Source organism: Channa argus, chromosome 19 (assembly GCF_033026475.1).
Source record: "Channa argus isolate prfri chromosome 19, Channa argus male v1.0, whole genome shotgun sequence".
Classification (NCBI taxonomy): Eukaryota; Metazoa; Chordata; class Actinopteri; order Anabantiformes; family Channidae; genus Channa; species Channa argus.
This window is the reverse complement of record NC_090215.1, coordinates 21,473,161-21,498,057: the sequence shown is the minus strand read 5'-3', so window position 1 is coordinate 21,498,057 and position 24,897 is coordinate 21,473,161. Positions and strand designations below refer to the sequence as shown.

Sequence of the window (24,897 nt, the reverse complement as noted above, 5' to 3'; positions counted from 1 at the left end):
GGGATCATAATAAACCAGTGGCTCTCACCTTGTGTATGAATAAAACAGTTCTAAAACTGAAAGAAGGTGTAAACCAGGGTGAAGTGAGGAGGAAGTAAGTTTGTGTGCATGAAGAATGTTGTCATTTCAATTTAGTTTAGCCCAGGTATGTGTGCTGGCTCTGACGCTAGCCCTGAGATCCAAAGCGGCATTAAGGGTTTAGACAGAAAGAGTGCAACGTTGTGAGAGCCTCTCTCTCCTACGTTGGTGGAGTAACAGCTTTTAAAACTAGATTCAGACTCTCGCAAAATTGTCGACATACCATTTTGGTTTGGATTGGTTTAAATAACATGTTTGAGGTCAAACATAAAGCTACAATGGAGGAGAAAAGGGGAGACTTGCAAAGGTGTGCTATGATGTGTAAGTATTTGGATGACGGCAGCAGAAGGGTTTTTGGTGACATAGTCCAGCCAGAATGTGTTGGGGTTTTTTTTACAGTTACTGGTGCCTTTTCCAGAGCTGTATGTCATAGCAGTCCCAATTTCCCCTCCAGCCTCTGATTATAGACAATTACAGACTGATTACAGACGCTCCTGGAAAAACTGAATCTGTCATCAGAATCACTCATGGTTGTGTTTAACTCAGGCACTCAAGGCACAACAACTGCATTTGAGTCTGAATCAAGTTGCAAATATGCTCAAGTGCATCATGGTTAAATCACCATTATTGTTTTGAAAGCAATCTGACAAGCATTATATGTCTAAATATTACACCAACAAAACTGGGGCACCTTTTGTGTTTTTTGGTTTGGTGTGAATTGACAGAGGTGCTTTAAAAAAGACCCTCTGACCACCAACACGGTAAGTTTTCTGTTTTAAAAAAAAATTAATCTCAACAGTCAAAAAAACTGTATGTTAACCTCTGTCGCTTCTCCAGTTGTCGACAGATAATCCCAGTCTGGATCCACTGGACTCATTCAGCAGAAAGAAGACCCAGCGCTGTAAGAGACCGGTCCGGCCTGATAAGGACCGAGCTCCTTCTAAATACAAAAGGAGAAAGAAAGAGGAAGAGGAGAAGACACTTCATTCCTCCAACACCTCCTCTGACCAACTGGTGACTCACCTCAGACAGGTAAACCAATCAACCCTTGTCTGGTCTCTGCAAAGCTAAGGACAAACCCAGGAGTTTTTAGGGAATATGACTTATTGTATCTGGTAGACATTAGCAATGGTTTTAATGTGGATGGGGCTGGTGACCACTGCAGCAGATGTTTACAATTTTAATGAAAGGTTAATGCAAATCTGTAGTGGTGATGTGGTTACAGGGAATACTAAAGAAGCTTGAAATATAAACTTATAGGGTAAGTCCGATTAAGTATAGAACATACTGTTGTCATTGGTTAATTAGACCATGTATGACTCCAAACCTGCATTTAAAAGGTGAGCAGACCTTGTGTACATGTAGAGCTTTGTCTGTGTGGAGCCCACTACTGTAAACTTTATAAGAGCCTATCGTATTTAATTAAATAACAGGATTAACAAGTACTGATGTTGGTTCAGTTGTAGTCTTGGGCTTGTACTGTTGACCTGAATGTTGTTCTTTGTCCTGGTCATCACTTGGAGGTGTCGAACTCAGGACCTTACTCAGGACCTTAACGACCACAGCCCTGCTTGTTTTCCAACTATCCATGCACAACCCTCCTGAACATACCTGATCCAGGTAATCAGCAGTAGGTAGTACAGGGGTAGTTGGAAAACGAGCAGGTCTGCAGTCCTTGAGGCCCAGGTTTCATAGTTACTGGCCTAGCTGTATGTACCGTAGGGATGGACAACTGTATTATTTTGTATATTTCTTTGTTTTATACACATTCACATTCCAATTTAATGATTATAAGTGAATATTTAACATAATGTTTCCCTTTCCCATCTCCCATAAAAATATCTGTCCCTCACCCCCACCCCTCACAGCTGTCAGTGCTGCCCCTCATGGAGCCTGTTCTGGAGGTGGACCTGAGTCTCTTCCCCCCGTATGGCAGCTCCTCTCTGGGCCGGGACTCCAAACTGACAGGGTCCTTCGGTAACGCCTGCCTGGATGGAGTCAGTGACTACTACTCCCAGCTGATATACAAGGTATTACTGCAGTAATACTACATTAATACACTACAGCCCTGACAAAGTTAGTAACTACTAATACCAGCCATACAATATAACCATGGCAATAACACAAAAGCAATACTACTTTAAAACCACACTAATAAGTTATACAGTAATACTACAGCACATCCACTGTAATAAAATAGTAAAACTGCAGTCCTGCTAACACTCTGATTCAGCTGAGGTAAAAATTTATGTTTCCATTTTCTCTTCCCATCTACCCTTCTCCAGCAGAATAACCTTAGTAACCCCCCCACTCCTCCAGCCTCCTTGCCCCCTACCCCCCCACCTGTGGCTCGGCAGAAACTGTTGAATGGCTTCGCTACAACGGAGGAGCTGGCCCGCAAGGAGCTGACGGACCAGGATGGTGAGAACATCTACAGTTTGTCTGACAGAAGCAGCAGCACAAACATCAGAGCTCACACAGTTGACTCAGTTTTCATTGAGGGGGGATAAAGTTCATAACATGTAGTGATCATCAACATCACTACAACTAACTTTGTTTAGTTTTATATTTAAACAAAGTAAAACTAAGTATACTTGTGTATTTTTACCACAGTGAAATGTGTGTCAGGTCTGAAGCAGAAGGGGGACGAGATTCTGGATCTGAACCACACCTCCAAGACGGTAGATGTACCTGCCTCTCTGCCAACCCCTCCCCACAACAACCAGGAAGAGCTCAGGTAAACTTTATGCACCAACACCACTAGAGGAGCCAAAGTTCATGTCTGTACTTTATTTTATTTTTTTAACTCAAATAATAGACTTACTTTGAGGAACAATCTAAATCAACACGATAAATAAAAAATTATGTTATCATTGAATTTAATTAGTTTCAAGATCCAAACAACTTTATTCATCCTGTAGGGAAATTGTGTTGCCTTGTTACAGCTTCTCTACACGTGAAAAGTAGAAAAGAGCGGAAAAAAGTTCCACAAACCCAAGACAATGAACAACTACAAGTACAAACTACTGATTATTAAATAAGACAAAAAACCCAGATAGAGGAGTAAAAATAAATAAATAATTAAAAAAAAATTAAAATAAATATGATACTAATCCTCCTAGTCCTTTTTAAATAAGGGGGGTGAGTTGAACAGTTTAATGGCAACTGGGAGAAAGGATTTCCTGTGTTGTTCTGTGGAGAACTGTGATCAGTCTCTGGCTCCTTTGTGCAGCCAGCACACAGTGGAGTGGGTGGGATGGATTGTCCAGGATTGAGAGGGGTTTGGACCCTTTGTATGTTCTGGCTGAGAGGAGAATATTGTCCGGCTTCTCCCCTAGAACAGAACCAGCCCTCCGTATTAGTTTGTCCAGTTTGTTACGGTCTGCCACCTTCATATTGCTGCCCCAGCAAACCACAGCATAGAAGGTGGAGCTGGCTACCACAGACTTATAAAACGCTGCAGATGTTGAAGGACCTTAGTCTCCTTAGAAAATAAACCTGCTCTGTGTTTTTCTGTATGTTGATGCTGCATTAACTGAACAGTCCAGTTTATTGTCCAGGTGGACACCCAGGTATTTGTACTGCAAAAACACTTCCACCCCCTCTCCCCATATGGAGAGAGGATTGACAGGAGTCCCGCACTTCCTAAAGTCCACCACCAGTTCCTTTTGTTTTACTGATTCTGAGCTGGAGACAACAACTGCAGAGTCATCAGAAAATATCTGCAGGTGGTGGGACTCTGCGTTGTACCTGAAGTTAGGGAATACAGGGTGAGAAGAGAGAGAGAGAACTGTTTATTGGGGGACACCTGTGCTAAAGGTCACAGTGTCAGACAAACAATTTGTTTGTCAAATTATTTTTACTTTTATCTTTTATTAAAAACTAAAGTCAAATCTCACATAGGTTGCAAAAGAAAAATATTTTATTGAAAGTCTGAAGAAGAATATTTACAAATAGAATTTCAATAGGAGTTTAAAATACTTGATTTAAAAGGTGAGTTTCATTTACTTTTTACCTGTTGTCCTGACTCATGTTTCTTCTTTTGTGGATTTTCTTCTCAGGGTCCAGGACTCATCAGAGCACAACAGCCCAGATGGGTTCATCCCTTCATCATCTCCGGAGAGTGTAGTGGATGTAGAGATCAGCAGGTACCCTGACCTGTCCTTCATCAAATTGGAGCCACCCTCACCCTGCCCATCACCTACAATAACCATGATGCCCTGCGCCTGGGGAAAAGGTCAGTGAACAATAATAAGAGGCTGTAGACCTGACAATAAAATTCCACCGGGTCCTTTAAAATCAGCTGGAAAATTCCTGATTTTTTGTTACGTTTCTGATTTAAATGTGGTGAACAAAATTTCTGATTTATTATATATGTCTTTATTAGATTCAGTCAGGTGTTCCTAATAAACTGACCGCTGATAGTATTTTATTGCAGAAGATTTTATCATCAATTTACATAATAAAACCATTCCCCACCTGTTTATATTTGTGTCCAGGTTCTGCAGTCAAACAGGAAGTAAAGGCTGAACCAAGCCATCAGGGTCATCCTTCCTGCTCTAGTACTGACTTGGTTACAATAGCAATAACCCTAAACCCAGTTGTTGCTCAGGTAAGTCATCATTCACCATGTTACATCACTATAATGTTCATGCTATGGCAAACCAAATCATTAATGCCATTAAATGCTCTTTCACTCCATATTTCATCAGACAGTCTATGCCTGTTTATGTGTCACATTACTGAATAAAAAGAGACTCTTGTCTGTTAAACTCACATTAAATCATTGTAGCTGGTGCATATTGCAGAGTAATCTTTTTTTCTCCATGTGTTGATAGAATGTAGCAGGTGTCATGGCAGCAGTGGCAGCACTATTGCGGGTCCCTGGCCCTGTTAACTACCAGCTAAGTCGACCAGCTGGCCCTGAGCAAAGCTCTCTGGCCTTGCTGGCCGGAGTCAGAGTGCCACTGACACAGGTAGGAACCCCACCTACACAAATAATCATGCTAATATCAGAAAGAAAGGTGGCTCCAGATAATGGGAAGAAGAAACAATCGGGAGGTCCAAGGTCATTTCACAGTGACATGATGTCTTTGACTCAGGATCAGCTCAAATGCTGTCAAAGTAATACTTTTAAATTTATTATTAATAAGTTTAGTAATATACTTACTTTTATATTTTAAGTAATTAGGTTTGCATTAGTCTTGCAAAGCATCATAAACTAAGATTAGGTCTAATATAATTTAAATTGTGAAAGTCCAGACACCAAATTGCACACCAAATATCACCTACACATCTCTAACATGTTCCTCCTGCTTTTTATGACTGGTTAATGTTGTCCACTCCATTCCATTTACATTTGGTGCTTTTATCCAAAGTGACTTACAAGTGAGGTAGAAGGCAAGAAAAAATCTAAGCAAAGTCCTTTCGGAAGAAGTGTTTCCATTTAATTAGATGCAAGTGCAAGAAAGAGCAGAAAGGGAGTTTAAAAAAAATATAGGTTTAGGTTCCTGAATAATGCAGTTGAGGTAAGTAGGAGCTGTTGACCAATCTGTAGGCAAGAGATAGAACTTTGAACCTGATGCAGGCAGCTACAAGAAGCCAGTGTAGAGATCTGAAGAGTGGTGAGAAATAAGTAGTTTTTGACTAATTACAAATAAGGCATGCTGCCACATTTTGGATCATCTGCAAGGGTTTGATTGTGGATAATGGTAACCACATTAACAAAGCATTTCAGTAATCAAGACGAGATATGACCAGCACCTGCACAATAAGTTTGGTTGTGTATTCCATGAGGTATGGTCTTTCTGATGTTATAGAGGGCAAATCTGCTGCTGAGAGATTGAGGAGATGTGGTCTGTAAAGCTCAGTTGTTCGTCAATGATGATGACCAGATTTCTGGCCAACTTAGTGCGGACAATCACTGTAGATCCGATGTTGATGCTGATGTGGTGTGTCGAAGATCTGGCTGGGAGGACATCCGTCTTGGAGAGGTTGAGCTGAACATGTCTTTGTCTCATTAAAGTAAAGATGTCGAAGAGACAGGCAGAAATGCGTAATGAGACAATGGAGTCATTTGGTGGAAAGGAGAGGAAGAGCTATGTGTCATCAGCATAGCACTGATAGGAAAAGCCATGTGAGCACATAATAGAACCCAGGCATGTAGTATAGATATAATAAAGAAGAGGACCAAAAACTGAGCCCTGCAGCAGGGCTGTGATAGAGGCTGTGAGTTAGAAACATGTCCCTGCCAGAATACCTTGAAGGTTTATCCCAATAAGACTGAAGCCAGGCTAGAACCGGTGCAGAGATGCCCAAGTCAACGAGTGTGGACAAGAGGATCTGATGGTTAAGTGTCAAAAGCTGCAGAGAGATGGAGTAGAATTAATACAGAAGACTGACCTCCGACTTTTGCAGCCAGCAGAGATTCCACAACCGTCAGGATTGTTGTTCTGTGGAGTGACCACTCTTGAAGCCAGACTGGTTGACATCAAGGAGGTTGTTCTGAGAAAGAGATTCTGAAAATTGATTGAAGACTGCTTATTAAATGGTCTTGACAAGAAATGGAAGAAGGGGGACAGGTCTGTAATTCTCCACAAAGGAGTTGTCAAGAGAAGACTTCTTAAGCAGTGGGGTAATCTGAGCCTGCTTGAATGAGGTTGGAAAAGCTGCTGTTGTAAGAGATGTGTTGATGATTTGTATAATAGCTGCTATTAGTGTGGGTGCAAATGCTCGAAGGAGAGTGGAAGGGATCAGATCCCGAGAACAGGTGATCAGATGGTTAGAGAGGAGGAGGGTGGATACGTCGTCCGTCGTCACATATGAAAATGATGAGAGGAGAGAACTGTGAGCTGATGGCTGCCACCTTATTAGTAAAGAAGCAGGTAAAGCCATTGGCAGTGAGAGAGGTGGATGGAGGAGGAGGGTAGAGGATTGTTTTAAGAGTGGAGAACAGCTTTCTACTGTCTGTGGTGTAGCTGAGCTTGTCCTTCAGCTAGTATTCAATCTTTGCCCTGGTGACACTGTGAGGAAAAAGAGACAAGCAGACCCACATACTCATCAAGAGCAGATTGAGTCTCGGATTTGCGCCACTTCCTCTCACTACTCCTGAGCGTGGTGTGTTGCTCAAAGATCCAGTAAGTGAGCCATGGAGTACTGACAAACGATCAAGTCTAGAAGAGATTGGGCAGAGACTATCCAGGCACGATGAAATTATATTGCAGTGGCTGTCCACGGCTACATCTGTATCGAGGGTGGAGAAGTTGGGACAGAGTTGACCAGTGAAGTGAACTGCTCCGGATTGAGCTACCATTTCAGCAGCTAACTAGCAGCTATTAACTCACCTCTTCATGTTTTGACTGAATGAGCATTGTTAGAATGTGGCTGATGACCTTCGTGAAAGCTGGAAATTCTTTTATATTTTCTTTTATATTCTTTTATATTTATATTGTCTGCTCATCCTGCACCACATCCACAGTGGTTAGGTAGGTTTCCCTCAGACCACTGAGCTGTTCATCAATAAGCTACAAACCATCATGTTATGAAATTTGATTATTTGTAAATAAGAATGTCTAAATGTCTTCAGGAAAAGTGGTATTTAAAGACACTGTTCACACCAGCTGTCACAGATTTGATGACTGAAAGTTGTAGAAGTAGACAAACCTTCAAATCCCACATGTGTGTTGTTTTAAAATGGAGAAACTTACTGAAATAAACAAAAGCACGTACTTGGGGGAGATCCTGGATGGAGAGTTGTGGACAACAGACTCTAGATTCTGCAGAGGAATACAGAGATCAAATAACTTTGTAAAACAAAGTGAACTTCATGTAAAGCAGCAGATGTAGATTAATGTAGACCTCCTTCGGTCAACTTTGATGTCAATCGTATATATTTTCCAATAATAACGTGCAATATCATAACCGAAACCTGATTCATTGTGATTGTAACTTTAGCTGCTCACATGTTAACTGAGCTGCTTCTGTAACAATGGTTTTCTGTTTACAGGGTGCAGCAGGCAGCAGGCAGCAGAGACTTCCACCTGCTGCTGGAAACACTGGTCTGTATAAACATCTTTGCGTCCTCAGTTGTGGTTTAGTTTCTGTTGTGCTGTGCATCTTATATTTCCTCTCTGCATATTTCCTCTAGGTGTCAGAATGAACTACATCCAACATGGTGGCCCTGCAGCTGTCAGGTCTCAGTGTTGCAGCTACTGCAAGGTGCTGCTAGGAAATGGAGTCCGCATTGTAAAGGATCTCAAACAGGTCAGACACTGTAGAAGTCTGTAAGACAGGATAAAACTACAGACAGCTCAAGAACTCACAGCCTCTGTGTGTGTTACAGGAAGGTCAGTCCAGACCTGGATCCAGCCTGGTCTTTTGCAGCCCAAACTGCTCTGCCCTCTACGTGTCCGAACTACAGAGCAGATCAACTGGAAACAAGGTGAGAGATGTGATTATTGATCAGGAGCAGTAGCTGTGTCCATCGTAGCAAGGACATTTTAAGTCACTGTTGCTTCTACATAAAGTAGCTGAAATAGTGAACTTGAAGTGATACACCTGAATTATAACCTACAGGTCAGTCATGTTTTTGATGATGTCATGATGTGGGGTTCATTACTTCATACTCTTTATCTTCATGTCTGCCCTCAGTCTGCAGTCCCTGTGTCTGAATCTGACCACCCCTTTCCCAGTAAAGTGCAGCACCAGTACACCAGCAATATGTCTTCCATCGCCGTCCACTCCCTCCCTCCAGCTTCTACCTCACTTCCTCCCTCTTCCTCCTCCCCCTCCCCACCACTCTCCTTTCCTACCGCTTCTGCCATCACTATGGAGACGAAGCCCTGCATGGACAGCCTCAAGGTGGGTGTTTCTAACTATAGCAGTCTGTAAATCTTCTGGAGAATTGATTAGATTACTGACTAGCTATGTGACTGGTTAACAGGTGAAGGTAAAGCTGAAGCCCCATCCCCGGGCAGTACCAGGTGGAGAGGACTCTCCGTGGAATGGGAAGAGGTTGAAGAGTTCCCGATGGAGACGCTGGAGTGTTAGCATCACACTCAGCAGGTTAGCACAATATCATCATACTCAGCAGGTTAGCAGTTGAGCATGTTAGCTTCACACTCTGTAGATTAGCATGTTAATATTGTCTTTGTTTTACCCAGGGGTCCTTGCCTTCCAAATGAGGCGGTTGCCATGCCAACGGAAGAGGAAATAGATGTGCTGTTGAAGAAGTTGGGGGCGTGTCTTCAACACGACCCTTTACCCAAAGATCAACGAAGGTGCTGCTTCTGTCACCAGCAGGGAGACGGACTGACAGATGGTCCAGCCAGACTACTGAACCTGGACCTGGACCTGTGGGTAAGTACACTTGGTTCTACTGAGGTGCACTTGTCTGCAGCCTGAACAGGTAAAGTCTTGGTGAATAATCATCTGTTCCTGTGTTTTAGGTCCACCTGAACTGCGCTCTGTGGTCCAGTGAGGTATATGAGACTCAGGCTGGAGCTCTGATCAATGTGGAGCTGGCTCTGAGACGAGGTCTGACTCTGCGCTGCGCTTACTGTCAGCAGACTGGAGCCACGACCGGCTGCAACCGGCTCCGCTGCACCAATACCTACCACTTCACCTGCGCTCTGCAGGCCCATTGCACATTCTTCAAGGTAACACTGTAAAACGCTGCAGGCCCTAAACAAGGGTATAGCACTGTGTAGGAAACAGAAAAAGGTCTCCTTACTCTGGTTACTAGTCCTGCTGAACTGTCGGGTAAACTGAATGCACCTTCTAACACGTCGCCTTCTCTGTCAATCCTACAGGATAAGACAATGCTCTGTCACCTCCATAAGCCCAGGACGGTTCCTCTCAGTGGGGACAGGTCTTCCAGCGGCTCCCCCTCCTCCACACCAGGGCTGACCCCTGACCTGGTGGCAGTGGCGGCCTCTGACCCATATGACTCAGAGCTGCGGTGCTTTGCGGTGTTTCGGCGAGTCTTTGTGCAGAGAGATGAGGCACGGCAGATTGCTGCTGTGGTACAGCGCGGCGAGCAGCAGCACACCTTCAGGGTCGGCAGCCTGCTGTTCTGTGCTGTTGGCCGCCTCCTCCCACATCAGGTAAACGCCTTCCACAACAAGACCGCAATCTTCCCTGTCGGTTACCACGCCAATCGCATCTACTGGAGTATGCGCTACAGCAACAGGTAACAAATTTCTATAATCACGGTTCTATTTGTATAAAACTTAAATTTTAGTTCCATGGGTTTTCATCAGTTCAGATTTTACATGAACCAGTTAACAACTAAACATAAACATGCGTTTCCAGACGCTGTAAGTATATGTGCTACATCGAGGAGAGGGAAGGTGAGCCGCTGTTTAAAGTGAAAGTGGTGGAGAAAGGACACGATGACCTGATTTTCTCTGGACCTACACCTAAAGGTAAACATTACCTGTTTGAGGTTCCCTGTACAAATGGGAAGTAGCTGTGGATCGCCTTTTTTCCATTTATTTATCTTTTAGTAATAATCATCCATCACCAGAGCAAGTTACCAATAAAAAAACTTTGTGTTGTCCTATATTAAAAAATTTAACCAAATGCAAGATAAAGTGCAGGTGTGGTTTGTTAAATTCAGAGATTCTGTCTTTTATTGGCTAAAGTATTGATGTAATCTCATTTCAGATAAATGATACTTTGTAAGTGTACCTACTGTAGGTACTGTATATGTACTTGGTTTGATCCGACTTTGTCTGTGTGTGCGCAGCTGTGTGGGACCAGATACTCGAACCAGTATCTCAGATGAGAGCCTCCAGTGGGACTCTGAAGCTGTTCCCAGTTTACCTGAAGGGAGAAGATCTGTTTGGTTTGACTACATCTGCAGTAGCCAGGATCACAGAGTCTGTAAGTCACATACACAGACTGAAAGACTGTGTTCAGATATTAGAACAAGCCTCAGTCTTACCCCCTGCTCTCCCTCTTTTGTGTGTGTGTTTAGTTACCAGGTGTGGAGGCCTGCGAGCGCTACGCCTTCCGTTACGGCAGGAACCCTCTCATGGAGTGGCCTCTGGCCTTTAACCCATCTGGCTCGGCCCGCACTGAACCCAAAGCCTGTCAGGCCAAGAGGTATTGTGTCCACAGCTACACAGTTACCACCAGTTATTCCGTTCTGATTTACAGGGGGCATATGGTGGTAGTCAGGAAATCTTTGTAGTGGGTTTTAAGCTGAAAACAAGTTTTTAGTTAAAGAGAACAATGCAAAGCAGAACAGGTTGTGGGTCAAAATCTCTATACATATTATTAGTGTAACTAATTATCCGAATGAAGACAAAAAGGAATAAATACACTTGGTATGGATTTTATAAAATGTTGAAGTATCTGTTTTTTGTTTGTTTGACTTGGGCTCAGACCGTATCTGTTGACTAGCATCGCTCCCAGGTGTCAGGGCTCAGTCGGCTCCATCGTGGGCCTCGTTCCCGGCGTCATCTCTCTGTCTCCGGGCGAGACTGTAGCAGGAGCTCATCAGGGACGCCACTCCAAGTCGTCCCAGTACCGACGCATGAAGGCCGAGTGGAAGAGCAATGTGTACCTGGCCCGCTCTCGCATCCAGGTAGGACACCTGGACCACAGACCTAAAACCGTTGACTCATTGACTGATCACTGACTGACTGTGTGTGTGTGCTGGTGTGTACCCAGGGTCTGGGTTTGTATGCAGCCAGAGACATTGAGAAATGCACCATGGTCATCGAGTACATTGGCACCATCATCAGGAGTGAAGTAGCGAATCGCAAGGAGAGGCTGTACGAGTCACAGGTAACACTCTAACTTACAAAAGAGGTATTTTCTAAAAGCAGCATATCATTGGTTGAAAAAACTTTAGAAACTAATCTGTAAGAGATGCAGCAAATGTGAAACATAAACAGCTGGTTGAAACCTGATCTAAAAATAATAAAAACAAACTGAAAAGACACTGAGCCACCTTCCTAAAATGTTCCAACAAAAAACTGTACGTTACTCTGATTGTGTGTGTCTGTAGAACCGTGGTGTGTACATGTTCCGGATTGACAACGACTACGTGATTGATGCCACCATCACTGGAGGACCTGCCAGGTGAGAGCAGCCAATTTAAACTTCACCTTTACGTAACAGCAGTAATGTGGCCTCAAAGGTTGACTTCCTGACTTTCAGACACAGCTTGGTCTTCATCACATAACAGAGCAGCTCAGTCACAGATTCAGACCCTAAGCGCCTTGTTGTTTACAGTCTCTCTGTAATTGACAGGTACATCAACCACTCGTGTGCTCCCAACTGCATCACTGAGGTGGTGACTGTGGAGAAGGAGAACAAGATCATCATCAGCTCCTGCAGACGCATCCAGAGAGGAGAAGAGGTACCACACGGTTCCACCTGTTAATCAGGGGCATCATGTGTCCATTTGGTTGGAGATGAGATGGTTTAAAATGTGCTACCTGTGTGCAGGTGGCAGTGTTTTCATAGGTTTCCTACAAAGGGCGATATTTAAACCTTTTGTCTCAGTAATAGTTTAAATAGTTTTTTAAGAAACTGCGGTATTGTTCATCAGTCAGGATAAGTTAATTCATCACTTAGTCAATCCATTCCTTCATCTTTTCCTGCCTGTCCTGTCCTATATTTCTGGAGCTGTATATCAATCGAACCATTTTAGACAGAAATCATCAGCTTCCATTCTTGCTAATGCTAATACTTTAACATCAGAACTTACATTGATTAATGGATGAACTTTTATTGCTCCTTCTCTCTTTGCTTCCCAGCTGTGTTATGACTACAAGTTTGACCTGGAGGACGACCAACATAAGATCCCGTGTCACTGTGGAGCCGTTAACTGCCGTAAATGGATGAACTGAAGTTTCTCTCTCTGTGTGTCTTGGTGCTGAAGCTGGAGCTCAATGGGACGTGTCCCTGTGGGCTTCGGTCTGCCTCGTATCAGAAGATAATAATAAAACTGATCAGTACAGGGTTGATCAGGTTATATTTGGGGGGAACTATGGTGATTAACTGGTGTTGGGGGGGGCTAACGAAGAGGCTGGTCCTCTGTGTATATTGTGTGTAAAAACAGCACAGATGTAAATGTGAGTGTAAACGCCACTGAAATACCAGAATGTGTCGTCCTCAGCGGAGGTTTATCACTGAAGTTGCACTAAAAAAACAGAAAAAAACAAAAAACAGAAATTTCCAGATAAACTTGATTCCATGAGTCGCTTTCTTCCTCCTCCTTCTCGCGTTTTGTTAATTTCGTGTAAAATAAGAGATTTTTTTTTTTTTTTAATTTATTACTGAATGAAGCTATTTTCTAAATCCACGGTGAGTTTGAGGTCCGGAGTCGCAGCATGTAAATATCTGTATCATAGGTTTAAACAAATAAAACAACACAAATGTTTAGAGATCACTCCACTAAGAGCTACCTTAACATCCTCATCCTCACCTTCTTGACCTGCTCTTCTGTTTCCTGTCCCGGCTGTAAGCGAGTGTCGGGCAGATGTCACTGCGGCCTTCATTTTTAGTTTCTTTGTGTTTTCTTCACCCAGCATTTTGGCTGCAGGCGTCTGCGTGTGTTTTTAGTTTGTGTTGTGGAGTTCAGAGTCCTGCTGCCATGTACATATGAGGTTTTATCAGGACTCTGCTGACGTGTACAGAAATACAATATGAAGCCTTGTTTTGTTTTTTATTATTGGATGTAAACAGAGTGATGATGATGATGTTTGTTTTTTGTTTTTGGGAAAAATGTGGAATCTGATTTAGAATCATTTACAGAAAATAAAATATTTTACATCTTGAGGAAACGCCACTGCTGCTCTGAGCTTTATGACTGTGTGTGTAAAAATTCAAGTTTTGGGATTGAGTGACTTTTGTGTTCATAGTCCTCATCTACAATGTCTACGATCTTTTCTTTGCATCTTTAAGATGATGAGCTATTTGTTAATGAAAATTAGTTAGAATGAATGCGGTTCATACTAAAATGTCCTGGTCATGGTTGCATGTTTGACTTACATTTTGTCTGTTGTCAAAAACAAAATAGTGTTTATGTATTTGACTTAAATTCGTCAAAAAACAATATAGATGGAAGCACTGGAAGTAACATGCAGCTTGTTTCCATAGTAACACACCAGACTAGAGGAGAGATGCTGCTCTGCTGGAGCCAGAAGATTTATTGCTTTCCTGTGCCACACCTATAACTTCTGTAATGTTCAGGGAATATTGGAGTTTGTATCTTTTCTCAATTTTATAGAATTTGACCTTTTTATTTGTTTTGTTTTTTGTGGAAGAAATTGGATCACAAAAGTTGCAGCGCGTTTTGATACAGTACAGCATCAAACACATCCTTTGGCAGGAAGACATTAGTGCTGTTCAGAGCAAAGAATCAAACTCTAGCCGTCCAACAGCCCTGAGCTATTTATCTTAATGTTGAAGTGGTCTGATAATTTAACCACTGTAAGACAATGACGCAGTTACGCGGAAAATCTATTAGATTTACTGGTGAAATCACAAGATATTACAGAGACTTTGAAGGATAAGGCGTTGGATGTGATCAATGGAAGCTGTGACATTTAGGTTTTGTTAAATGATTTCGTTATCTTAAGAAAATGAACTTATCACCACTTATCAAGCTTATCGCCACAGGATAAAAGCATTCGTGGCTGTTATCGGCTTCCGTAGTGTAAATTTTTGCCACGGGCTGTTTCTCAAAGTTTTCTCTGTACTTGTGTACTTGGATGGCAAAACGTCATGATTTAAAGGCCAAGTACTGTTCCACTTCGGAGTTTGCATCTAACGTTTTATCCAAGAAGCCTTGGGAGTTGACTTGGGTGGACTTGCGGTAGCCATGTATCCCAGTATGCTTTGCGCGCCAAACAGCGGTTTTGGCGGGGATTTTAAGCTCAGAGCTGAAATGAATCCTGATCTGCTATTACGCCACTTTAAATAACTTTTGATATTTTTTCATGCTTTCTTGTATAAGAGTACACGTTTAGATTTATATGTGGCCTGTTTGTCCACATTAAGTCTGTTTGTAAATTTGAATGGGCGTATTCGGCACGTAAGAACCCTTCTGCCAGATGAGACAGCGGTCGTGTCAACAGCCCGCAGCTCAGCTTCTGAGAGGATCTGAAGGATAACGTCCACCCTCATCTCGAAGCACAACAGACTTATTTAAGTAAGCTTTGTGGTCATTTTGCCACTAGCTCTGTTTTCCGGAGCATTTTTATGACCGTCAGAATTTAATTTAGAAGAAAAAAATGTCTTAAGAGCTAAAATATATTGCTGCCAGTTTGTCTGAAGGACATTTTACACATTTTGACATTACTAATTAACGTTATCTCATAAATCATCTAGGTTACATACATATGTAGGGCTACATAAATGACAATTAAGCGAAGTAGTGCGGTGTAAATTGTGTTGTTTTTAATATATAGACCTACACACAACCTGTAAGCTGATATCACAATCACTGTTAGTGAAAAAGTCATTTTTTATAACACTTGATGCACAGTGACAAAACAATCTCAACTACTGTACAAAACGTCATCAGTGCTGAGCAAACCTGCTGCTGTCAACAATTGTAAACCTTAGTTGTGGCGCGAGGCGGACGACGGGAGAAGGTGAAATGTGTTGATCAGGTGTAAAAGTTTGCGTTCCAACATGTTAACGGGGAGTTTTTTTACTAATGTGTGTGATATAAACCGATTCGTCAGTCACAGAACTGCGGGGTGACATCCTGTCACTTAGTTAAAACCATTATCCATAGATGAACGCTGTCAGTTATGGTTAGTTAATGCAGAAGATAAACCCCTTTAAAAATACAGGTCAACATGCATGATTAATGATTAAGGCGTGAAAAATGTATAATCTCATTCATTAACTACCTCTGCACTGACCATTGACAGCATGTCTTTGTTAATTTAGATAAATGTAATTAAAATAAAAGTCATTACCAGTGTGTCACTGGCTATTGTATTGTATGCTATATGTATCAGAGATCTCGTGTACTGTGTAGGAGCAGGAATGAAGTACAATGAATTTACAGGATTTCTGTTTGCAGTTTTGTTTTGTAATTATAAGTATTAGGAAGTTCACCTGCATGAGAGAAGGTGAGTGGGCCCCCATTGTTATGTTGACCAAACCCTCAGTTTATTGTTTATTTTATTTGATCATTTATTTGATCATTTTCATATGATTTGTACACAACACAAGTAGATCTTTTGATTAAGAGTCATAAGACATAATTTTGGCACGTCAGAGAGACACGGCCTGACCTCAGCCTATCAGCGACTTTTAGTTTCATTCCTTAAGTTGCTTCAAACTGGAAATGTCTTCAGATTAAATGAATACATTTTGTTTATCTTCCCCGCCTCTCTGGTTTAGCCTACTTTAAGCCCAGAAGATGAGCGATTTAGAGGAAAGGGCACTTAGTTCAGGATCCTCCCCAGACCTCAGGAATGAACCTGGACCCTCAGACCTGAGGTAAGAGACTGTTTTTACTATAATACATACATTGGATATTTGTAAACTTATATTTATTATAAATAAATATTATCTGAATTATTATTTATTATAATTCAGTTTTATGATAAGCAATATTTATGAAAATAGCAGTTACACAGTCTTTCATAACTGATATAATCATGATTGATAGGAATGTGTTGTTATGTGCCATCATCATAAACAGCCAGTTAAAATAGGTGCATCCCAGTGGGCTTTAATTAAGGCCCCCAGTGTATTCAGCTTCAATGTAACTGGAAAAATAATTTTCCTTCCTCTAACTTGCCACTTTACATTTACTGCAACTTGTTAAGTTAAGAAAATATTTCAACTCAATGTAGTCTATATTTATCCATCTTTTTCTGATAGGACTTTGCTTTGATATTTTCTCCTTGACTTAGATAGTGGCTGCGTTGTACCTACATTTACTAAATGTAATGTAAATGTAATATGGGTCAGGCACAGCTCGATCCTCTGTTTTTTTTTGCAGAATCACACAAGACTCCGATCATGTCTATAAAATTTGTGTTCCAGGAAGAAGGCGTTTGTTTTTTACTCTTTAATAGAGATAAGCAAGTACTGTAAAGTAAATTCAATTAACAACCTAATTATTGGCAGGATTGTTAACAGTACATGAAGGCAGAATATTTCCCATGTACCTCTGTTTTGTTGTCCGTATCTCTGTGGTCTCAGACTCTCTGCCGCTCGGATATGTTGTGAGCACTTCCGTGTCTGAAAAGCCCATTTACAAAGGGATTTTATGTCCTCTGGAAAAAAATCCAAGCAATGTTTCCGTATTTCCATAAGTTCCAAATGTGTGTAAGGTAAAACGTTGCTGTGAATGGGAGAGCCTCGGGCCACTGCGACTTCGCGCACCACCATAACTTCCAAGGATCTATAGGGCTTATCTTCAGGGCTCTGACTTACAGAGTTGTAGTCCACATATGACAGGGGAAAGGACAAGTACTTCCTATCAGTCAGGTATTATTTAGACTTTCCAGCATAGTTTAGTTACTTTTTACTTTGTCTGATGTTAATGAAACATACACATCTACACTAAATTGTTGGCTTTAAAGCTCAACCTGTAATATTAGAATCAGTCCTAGAAGAGGAAAGATTGGCATTAAAAGTATCCATGTGTCAGGAACAACATGCACATCATTATTTGACTGAACTCACTTGCTAGCATACTTAGTTACCAAAGTCTTTAGAAAAAAAATGAATAAGCTGAACCAACTGAGGAATAGATTGTTCTGTTTTAGAGATAAATACTAATGCATCATCTGCATCCAACAGGATCTTATTGACTCCAATTATAACTCCAGGGAAAAAGTAATTAAATAATAATAATAATAATGAATTAAAATTCATTATTATTGAAGCATCTAGTGGCTCAGTGGCAAGCGCAAATAAAAGTGAGATAAGAGGGCATCCCTGCCTTGTACCCTGCTACAACTAAGTAGGAGCCCTTAAAATATTACTATCTACACATGCTGTAGATTTAGTATATAACATAGTAACCCAGATACTAAATGTTGATTCAAGACTATTGCTGTCAGGGTTGAGAATTTTCACTGCACCCTGTCAAAAACTTTCTCTGCATCCCATTATACAGTTGCAGCTGAAACATTTTTTTACACAACCACATACTATTTATTAAGCATTTAGTATAAGTATTGACTACCAAAAAAATCCAACCTTTTTTATAAAAAACCCACTAAAAATCAGTAACCCAGGTACTTGAACATGTGGACTAGTAAGTTGACCAAAACTAAGCCCAAGCTCCCAATCAACTCTAGTTTCCAAACAGTGGCCAGTGGTTAAGTTTAAACAAATTTCACAATAATTTAAAGACGAGCAGAAACAGATGACCCGGTAGAAACTAGGGGAATGCTTCTAAAACATGTTCTTCACCCACATTTTCTATCATACTAAATTGAAAAGAATGAACTGGTTTGTCTTCAGTTTAGAATTACTACTTTAGCCAACATAGGCGAAGCATGGCTTATACAAACAAAAATTTGATGAGTCTAATAGGATGAGTCTGTAAACCAAAGATATTCATGATAAACGCTGCTCCCTTCCAAAACTTACCAAAATTAACTGCCTAGAACTAAAGGAAGCACCCCAGATAAACAAATCCTGTTATACTCCCCAAAGCTACAATAAACTAGAGTACTGAACACCAAAGGCACTTTAATGTACACAGCTATAACCTTCCATGTATCACACTAAGGTTAGATGTAAGCATACCAAAGGGCCTTGGTGATCCCAAATGAACCCCCATTTGATGAACCCAAGATCAATAAAAAGTAAACCACAAAGCAAAAGAAGGCAATGTAAGGTGTGTAGGAGAAGAGAGACCATATGACTACATGGGCCAGTTTTATAGTCAATAAAGCCCACGTGACTGATGCTCCATTCTTGAAGGGATTCTTTTCATTCTTTAATGAAAAGAATTGGTTAAAGATGCAGGTTAATATTTGCAACTGTATTAGGAACAAACAGGTGGGAGATTAATGTGCATTCAAAAATGGGGTCCTTAAATTCTGTGCCAGTTTTCTAGTAATTGATCATCTTTTTGCTAGTCTTTGTGTTCACAGAACCAGGAAGAGGACTCATGTTTTTGTGGAGGAGCAGATATCCTGCTGTGCTTTGTGTCAGGATGTCCTGAAGGATTCAGTCTCCACCAGCTGTGGACACTGGTTCTGCAGACAGTGCATCACCTCATACTGGGACCAGTCTAGTTCATCAGGAGACTCCTCCTGTCCCCAATGTGGAAAAAGATGCAGAACAAGACCTGGACTGCAGCCGGACAGTCAGACCAGAACTTTACAAAGTAAGACTGAACATCTGTCTGCTGATAAATAGTCTGCACTTACATAGCATTTTTCTACCTCACTAATACCCACAGCAGTTAACAATGTAACAAGCAAAAATCGCATTCACCCATTTACATACACAAACACCAGTGCCGGGAGCTGCCATGCGAGCCACCTTACCTGACCCACTCTGTGACAGTTTTTAAAAATTCCAACCATCCATCCATTATCTGTAACCGCTTATCCTGTTCAGGATCACCAGGGGATGGAGCCTATCCCAGCTCAGTGTTTTAAAGCACTCTATTTAGGAGGTTTTAGATGAACATAAGATCAGTCTGAGGAGGAGATGTGAATTATTTGACTGTGTGTGTGACAGAGTTTGAATCAGCTTTAATGACATTTAAACAAACTTCAGACAGTAGGACAGAGAGAACACTGGTTTTCTTCAAATCAAAAGAAAAATACACAACTATCTTACACTTTTAGCTCGTTTTCAGCAAATCTAACCCGAGTTACAGGTTTACATCTCAGACCTAAGGACATGAATCACTTAGAGGATAAAGGGGGCAGACCACCATCTCCAGTGTCCAGCTGCCTGTCCATGAAGAGTGACTGTTCCAAAGATTCACCTCTTTACTTCAGGAACGAACCTGGACCGTCATACACACTGTAAGAGACCATTTCTACTGCACTAACAGGCCATATACTGGAAGCTCCACAAAATGTATGCCAGGGCAAACACAAATGCACAATTCCTCCAAATATTTAACTCTAAAGAGTGTTGCAGCTCAGAAGTGCAGCACTAACCAGTTGACTCCATCTGTAATAATGATGCTGTTCCAGCTAAAAAATGAAAACTGACACTGTACATTCTGTTAGGACACAGGTTCCAACTAATTATTATTGATGTTTTCATGTTTCACCTACACCACAGTGACAGTTTTCTTAAAAGCTAAAGTGCTGTCAGACCATATAAACAGTGTTCTGTGTCCACAGAGAGAAAGAGAAGAGTGATGTTTCTGTGGAGGAGCAACTGTCCTGCTGTGCTTTGTGTCAGGACGTCCTGAAGGATCCAGTCTCTACCAGCTGTGGACACTGGTTCTGCAGACAGTGCATCACCTCATACTGGGACCAGTCTGGTACATCAGGAGACTCCTCCTGTCCCCAGTGTGGAGAAAGATCCAGAACAAGACCTGGACTGAAGACAGTCAGTCAGAGCAGAACTGTACAAAGTAAGATTGAACATCTGTCTGCTGATGTTTCTGAAAACAGGACTTGTTTAAATACAGAAACATTTATCATACAGCACTTGAATTTTAGGTCAATTTAAATACTACTAAAAACCTCTTTCTTTATTTATTCTCATAGTTTCTCATCTCTTGGCAGATGTTGGTCTGCAGGAGGTTTTAGATGAACATAAGATCAGTGTGAGGAGGAGAAGTGAATGTGTGACTGAAGGAAGTGATGAAACAGGAAGTGGAACCCTCCTCAACAGGATCTACACTGAGCTCTACACACAGAGGGACAGAGTGAGGAGGTTAATACCCAACATGAGGTGAGGCAGCTTGAGACAGCTTCCAAGATGAAGACCCTCCATGACACTCCAATCAAGGTCCACGACATCTTTAAAGCCTTACCTGACCAACAGAGACACATCAGAGTGGTTCTGACCAACGGTGTCGCTGGTGTTGGAAAAACCTTCTCAGTGCAGAAGTTCAGTCTGGACTGGGCAGAGGACTTGGAAAACCAAGATGTCAATGTGCTAGTTGTGCTTTCTTTCAGGGAGCTGAACTTGATCAAAGATGAGCAGTACACTCTTCTCACGCTGCTCCATGTTTTCCATCCAACATTGCAGAAGGTCACAGCAGAGCAGCTGGCTGTCTGTAAACTTTTGTTCATCTTTGACGGCCTGGATGAAAGCAGACGTTCGATGGATTTCAACAACAGTGAGGTTGTGTCTGATGTCACACAGAAGTCATCAGTCGACGTGCTATTGACAAACCTCATCAAGGGGAATCTGCTTCCCTCGGCTCTGGTCTGGATAACTTCCAGACCTGCAGCAGCCAATCAGATCCCTCCTACATGTGTCGACAGGGTAACAGAAGTACGAGGCTTCACTGACGCGCAGAAGGACGAGTACTTCAGGAGGAGGTTCAGTGATGAAGAGCTGTCCAACAGAATCATCTCCCACATCAAGACATCCAGGAGCCTCCACATCATGTGTCACATCGCAGTCTTCTGCTGGATCACTGCTATAGTTCTGGAGCACATGTTGACCACAGAGCAGAAAGGAGAGCTGCCCAAGACCCTGACTGACATGTACTCACACTTCCTGCTGGTTCAGACCAAGAGGAAGAAGAACAAGTATGATGAGGGACATGAGACCAGTCCACAGGAGCTGACGGAGGCTGACAGGGGAGTTCTTGTAAAGCTGGGGAGGCTGGCGTTTGAACATCTGGAGAAAGGAAACATCATGTTCTACCAAGAAGACCTGGAGCAGTGTGGTCTTGATGTCACAGAGGCCTTGGTGTACTCAGGAGTTTGTACAGAGATCTTCAAAAGAGAGAGTGTGATCTTCCAGAAAACAGTCTACTGCTTTGTTCATCTGAGCATTCAGGAGTTTCTGGCTGCAGTTTACTTCTTCCACTGTTACACCAACAGGGAGAGAAAGGTGGTGGAGGACTTCCTGGAAGACAGTAATAATAGTGACGACGATGATTCATTCATTTGTGATGACGATATAGATAGCAACAGTGACACAGACAAGGATGAGGGGGATGATTATGATGATGATGGAAGCGTCAACATGGAAAGTGACATTTATTCATCCATAGACATCTTCCTGAAAAGAGCCATGAAAACATCCCTTGAAAGTCAAAATGGCCACCTGGATCTATTTGTTTGCTTCCTTCATGGCTTCTCTCTGGAGTCCAACCAGAGACTCTTAGGATGTCTGCTGGGTCAGACAATGAACAGTCCAGAAAACATCCAGAGAATCATCAACAACCTGAAAAAAATGAACATGTATGATATCTATGTATGATATCCTGACAGAAGCATCAACATCTTCCACTGTCTGATAGAGATGAAGGACCACTCAGTACATCAGGAGATCCAAGAGTTCCTGAAGTCAGAGAACAGATCAGAGAAGAGACTCTCAGAGATCCACTGCTCAGCTCTGGCCTACATGATGCAGATGTCAGAGGAGGTTCTGGATGAGTTGGACCTGAAGAAGTACAACACATCAATAAATGGAAAACAACGGCTGATCCCAGCCATAAGGAATTGCAGAAAGGCTCAGTAAGTGCTGGTACAATAAGATGGGTCCAGTCATTCTGATTTTCATGCAGATACTACTGCAGAGAATTTTGGCTTAAAGTCAAGCAATAGTTTAAAAAAACATTGATTTGATCAACAACGTCTGTGAATGAGTCAGTGTCCAGGTGAAGTACCCCAAGTATGTTTGGTATCTTTGATCTTGCTCATGTGAGAGGGTAAGATGGAATGAGAGATAAACTTCAACTGGTGCAATGTCAGTAGGAATGTCGGTGAACAGGAAGCTGAGTGTAAATGCTAAGTTCTTAAATCAACAGTCAGTCTATTTACCAGTCCTCACTCATACTCAGGAGCATCAGGTAATGACCAAAACAACAAAATCATAGATAAGGTGCCTGAAATAAGGGCCCTTGTCTAGGAATGAGGACTCCTGACTCAAAGGAAAATTAGTCTGCTGATATAATTCGATTTGATAAAGTTGGTAAGGTACCAACCAGAGCTCCCTGCATGGAGTGTCTCCTGTATCTGGTCTGAAATGGTAGGGCTAGTGCCATGCCTAGGGAGATGGATGTCTGCATATGTGCTCCCTTCTTATATGGATAAAGAAACAACTTGAGTTTTACTTTTGTCACTGGCCATTGGTTTTGTCAGTTGCTACATTGTAGTAAATCTTTATTTTTAGATTTAATAATTAATTTGTGTGTTGATATCTACTTGATTTCTGATTAAGTTAACTGTAATTAATTGAAATTTGTTTAAATTACAGTACAAGAATATTTTACAATTCAGCATGTATGATTTGTCCCGGCTATATGTTGAAGTGTCTCTGGGCAAGACACTGAACCCCCAACAGCCCATTCCCCTCCCCAGCTGTGCAGTGCTGGTCAAAGGACAAAACAAAAAAAAAATTATGATTTATCAGATCTTCCAGATGAGCTCTATTAGGAAAATCACTGATTTGAATGATTTTAACATGGTGTCTGTATTTCTAGACTTTCGGACTGTGAGCTATCTGCCATACACTGTGACACTGTGGCCTCAGCATTGAGGTCAAATCCCTCACACTTAAGACTACTTGACCTGAGTAACAACTATTTGGAGAATTCAGGAGTGGTGCTGCTGTCTGCTGGACTGAAGAATCCTAAATGTTTACTGGAGATTTTGAGGTTAGTGCATTTTATTTTAACTTCAGATTATGCACTTTTACTTTGAATGATAACATATTTTGTTTGAATAGGGGGAGCATAATGTTTTGTGTAAATCATGTCTGACATTATATTTATCTTGTAATCACAGACTTAATAACTGTGAGATAACAAGGAGCAGCTGTGCTTCTCTGGCTTCAGCTCTGAAGTACAATCCCTCTTATCTGAGAGAACTGGACCTGGGTGAAAACAAGCTGCAGGATTCAGGAGTCAAGGACCTGTGTGCCTTTCTGAAGAGTCCACAGTGTAGACTGGAGACTCTGAGGTAGAACATTTTGTTATTAGCAATACTTCAGTATTATTCAAAATCAGTCAGTATTACATGACACAATGCTCAGTGAAGCTAGAGTTCATCACAGCTCCAAAATTTTATAACTGAGAAGAGACAAAACACAAAAAAAATATTTTAGCAAATTACAAAAGTCAGAAAGTTTTCATCTTTTCCATCATATGTTTTGTGTGTAAAAAGTGTACACATACCAAGTGTTAGTAGTTCATCTGTACTCTGTGTCTGCATCTGTGTAAGGACAAGCAGTAACCATGAATTGAATAAGTGCTCAAATAGACAACAGACCATGCTGAACTATATTTCTATGCATTCTGCATTCAGATTGAGTTGCTGCAGTTTGTCAGAGATCAGCTGTGATTCTCTGGTCTCAGCTCTGAAGTCCAACCCCTCCCATCTGAGAGAACTGGACCTGAGTGACAACAAACTGCAGGATTCAGGAGTGAAGCTGCTGTGTGGTTTTCTGGAGAGTCCACACTGTAGACTGGAGACTGTGATGTAGGGAATCTGTAATTCTACTGTGCAGAATATTGTCAATATTAATATGCATTGTAGTAATTAATTATAATCTTACTTGTGTGCAGGTTGTCAAAATGTTGGATCACTCAGAAAAGGTGTATCTCTCTGGCATCAGCTCTGAAGACCAACTCTTCCCATCTAAAAAAGCTGCAGCTGAACAGGAACAAATTGAAAACTTTGGGAGTGAGGCGACTTTGTGTAGGGCTGAAGAGTCCTA

At 41.6% G+C, this 24,897-nt stretch overlaps 1 protein-coding gene and 1 pseudogene across 10 annotated transcripts in view; both read left to right on the top strand.

Moving 5' to 3' along the window:
* The window catches only part of LOC137104390 (histone-lysine N-methyltransferase 2C-like), a 57,314-nt gene extending 43,432 nt beyond the window's left edge, over window positions 1-13,882 (top strand). For 8 of the 10 annotated variants that reach the window (XM_067485463.1, XM_067485461.1, XM_067485458.1 and 5 more), the window contains 23 exons: window positions 916-1,110; window positions 1,947-2,108; window positions 2,364-2,499; window positions 2,692-2,815; window positions 4,140-4,315; window positions 4,578-4,690; window positions 4,917-5,054; window positions 8,084-8,135; window positions 8,225-8,340; window positions 8,420-8,518; window positions 8,728-8,937; window positions 9,020-9,141; window positions 9,240-9,435; window positions 9,525-9,734; window positions 9,888-10,267; window positions 10,390-10,502; window positions 10,826-10,962; window positions 11,057-11,184; window positions 11,467-11,668; window positions 11,755-11,871; window positions 12,095-12,168; window positions 12,340-12,448; window positions 12,849-13,882. In XM_067485463.1, coding sequence (XP_067341564.1) covers window positions 916-1,110; window positions 1,947-2,108; window positions 2,364-2,499; window positions 2,692-2,815; window positions 4,140-4,315; window positions 4,578-4,690; window positions 4,917-5,054; window positions 8,084-8,135; window positions 8,225-8,340; window positions 8,420-8,518; window positions 8,728-8,937; window positions 9,020-9,141; window positions 9,240-9,435; window positions 9,525-9,734; window positions 9,888-10,267; window positions 10,390-10,502; window positions 10,826-10,962; window positions 11,057-11,184; window positions 11,467-11,668; window positions 11,755-11,871; window positions 12,095-12,168; window positions 12,340-12,448; window positions 12,849-12,941 — 3,402 coding nt within the window. In that variant the 3' untranslated portion in view covers window positions 12,942-13,882. The remainder of the gene's footprint in view (window positions 1-915; window positions 1,111-1,946; window positions 2,109-2,363; window positions 2,500-2,691; window positions 2,816-4,139; window positions 4,316-4,577; window positions 4,691-4,916; window positions 5,055-8,083; window positions 8,136-8,224; window positions 8,341-8,419; window positions 8,519-8,727; window positions 8,938-9,019; window positions 9,142-9,239; window positions 9,436-9,524; window positions 9,735-9,887; window positions 10,268-10,389; window positions 10,503-10,825; window positions 10,963-11,056; window positions 11,185-11,466; window positions 11,669-11,754; window positions 11,872-12,094; window positions 12,169-12,339; window positions 12,449-12,848) is intronic. The other 2 variants (XM_067485455.1, XM_067485456.1) reach the window with 2 other exon arrangements.
* A 122-nt stretch (window positions 13,883-14,004) lies between these two features.
* On the top strand, window positions 14,005-24,663 carry LOC137104404 (NLR family CARD domain-containing protein 3-like; annotated as a pseudogene).
* Window positions 24,664-24,897: the final 234 nt, after the last annotated feature.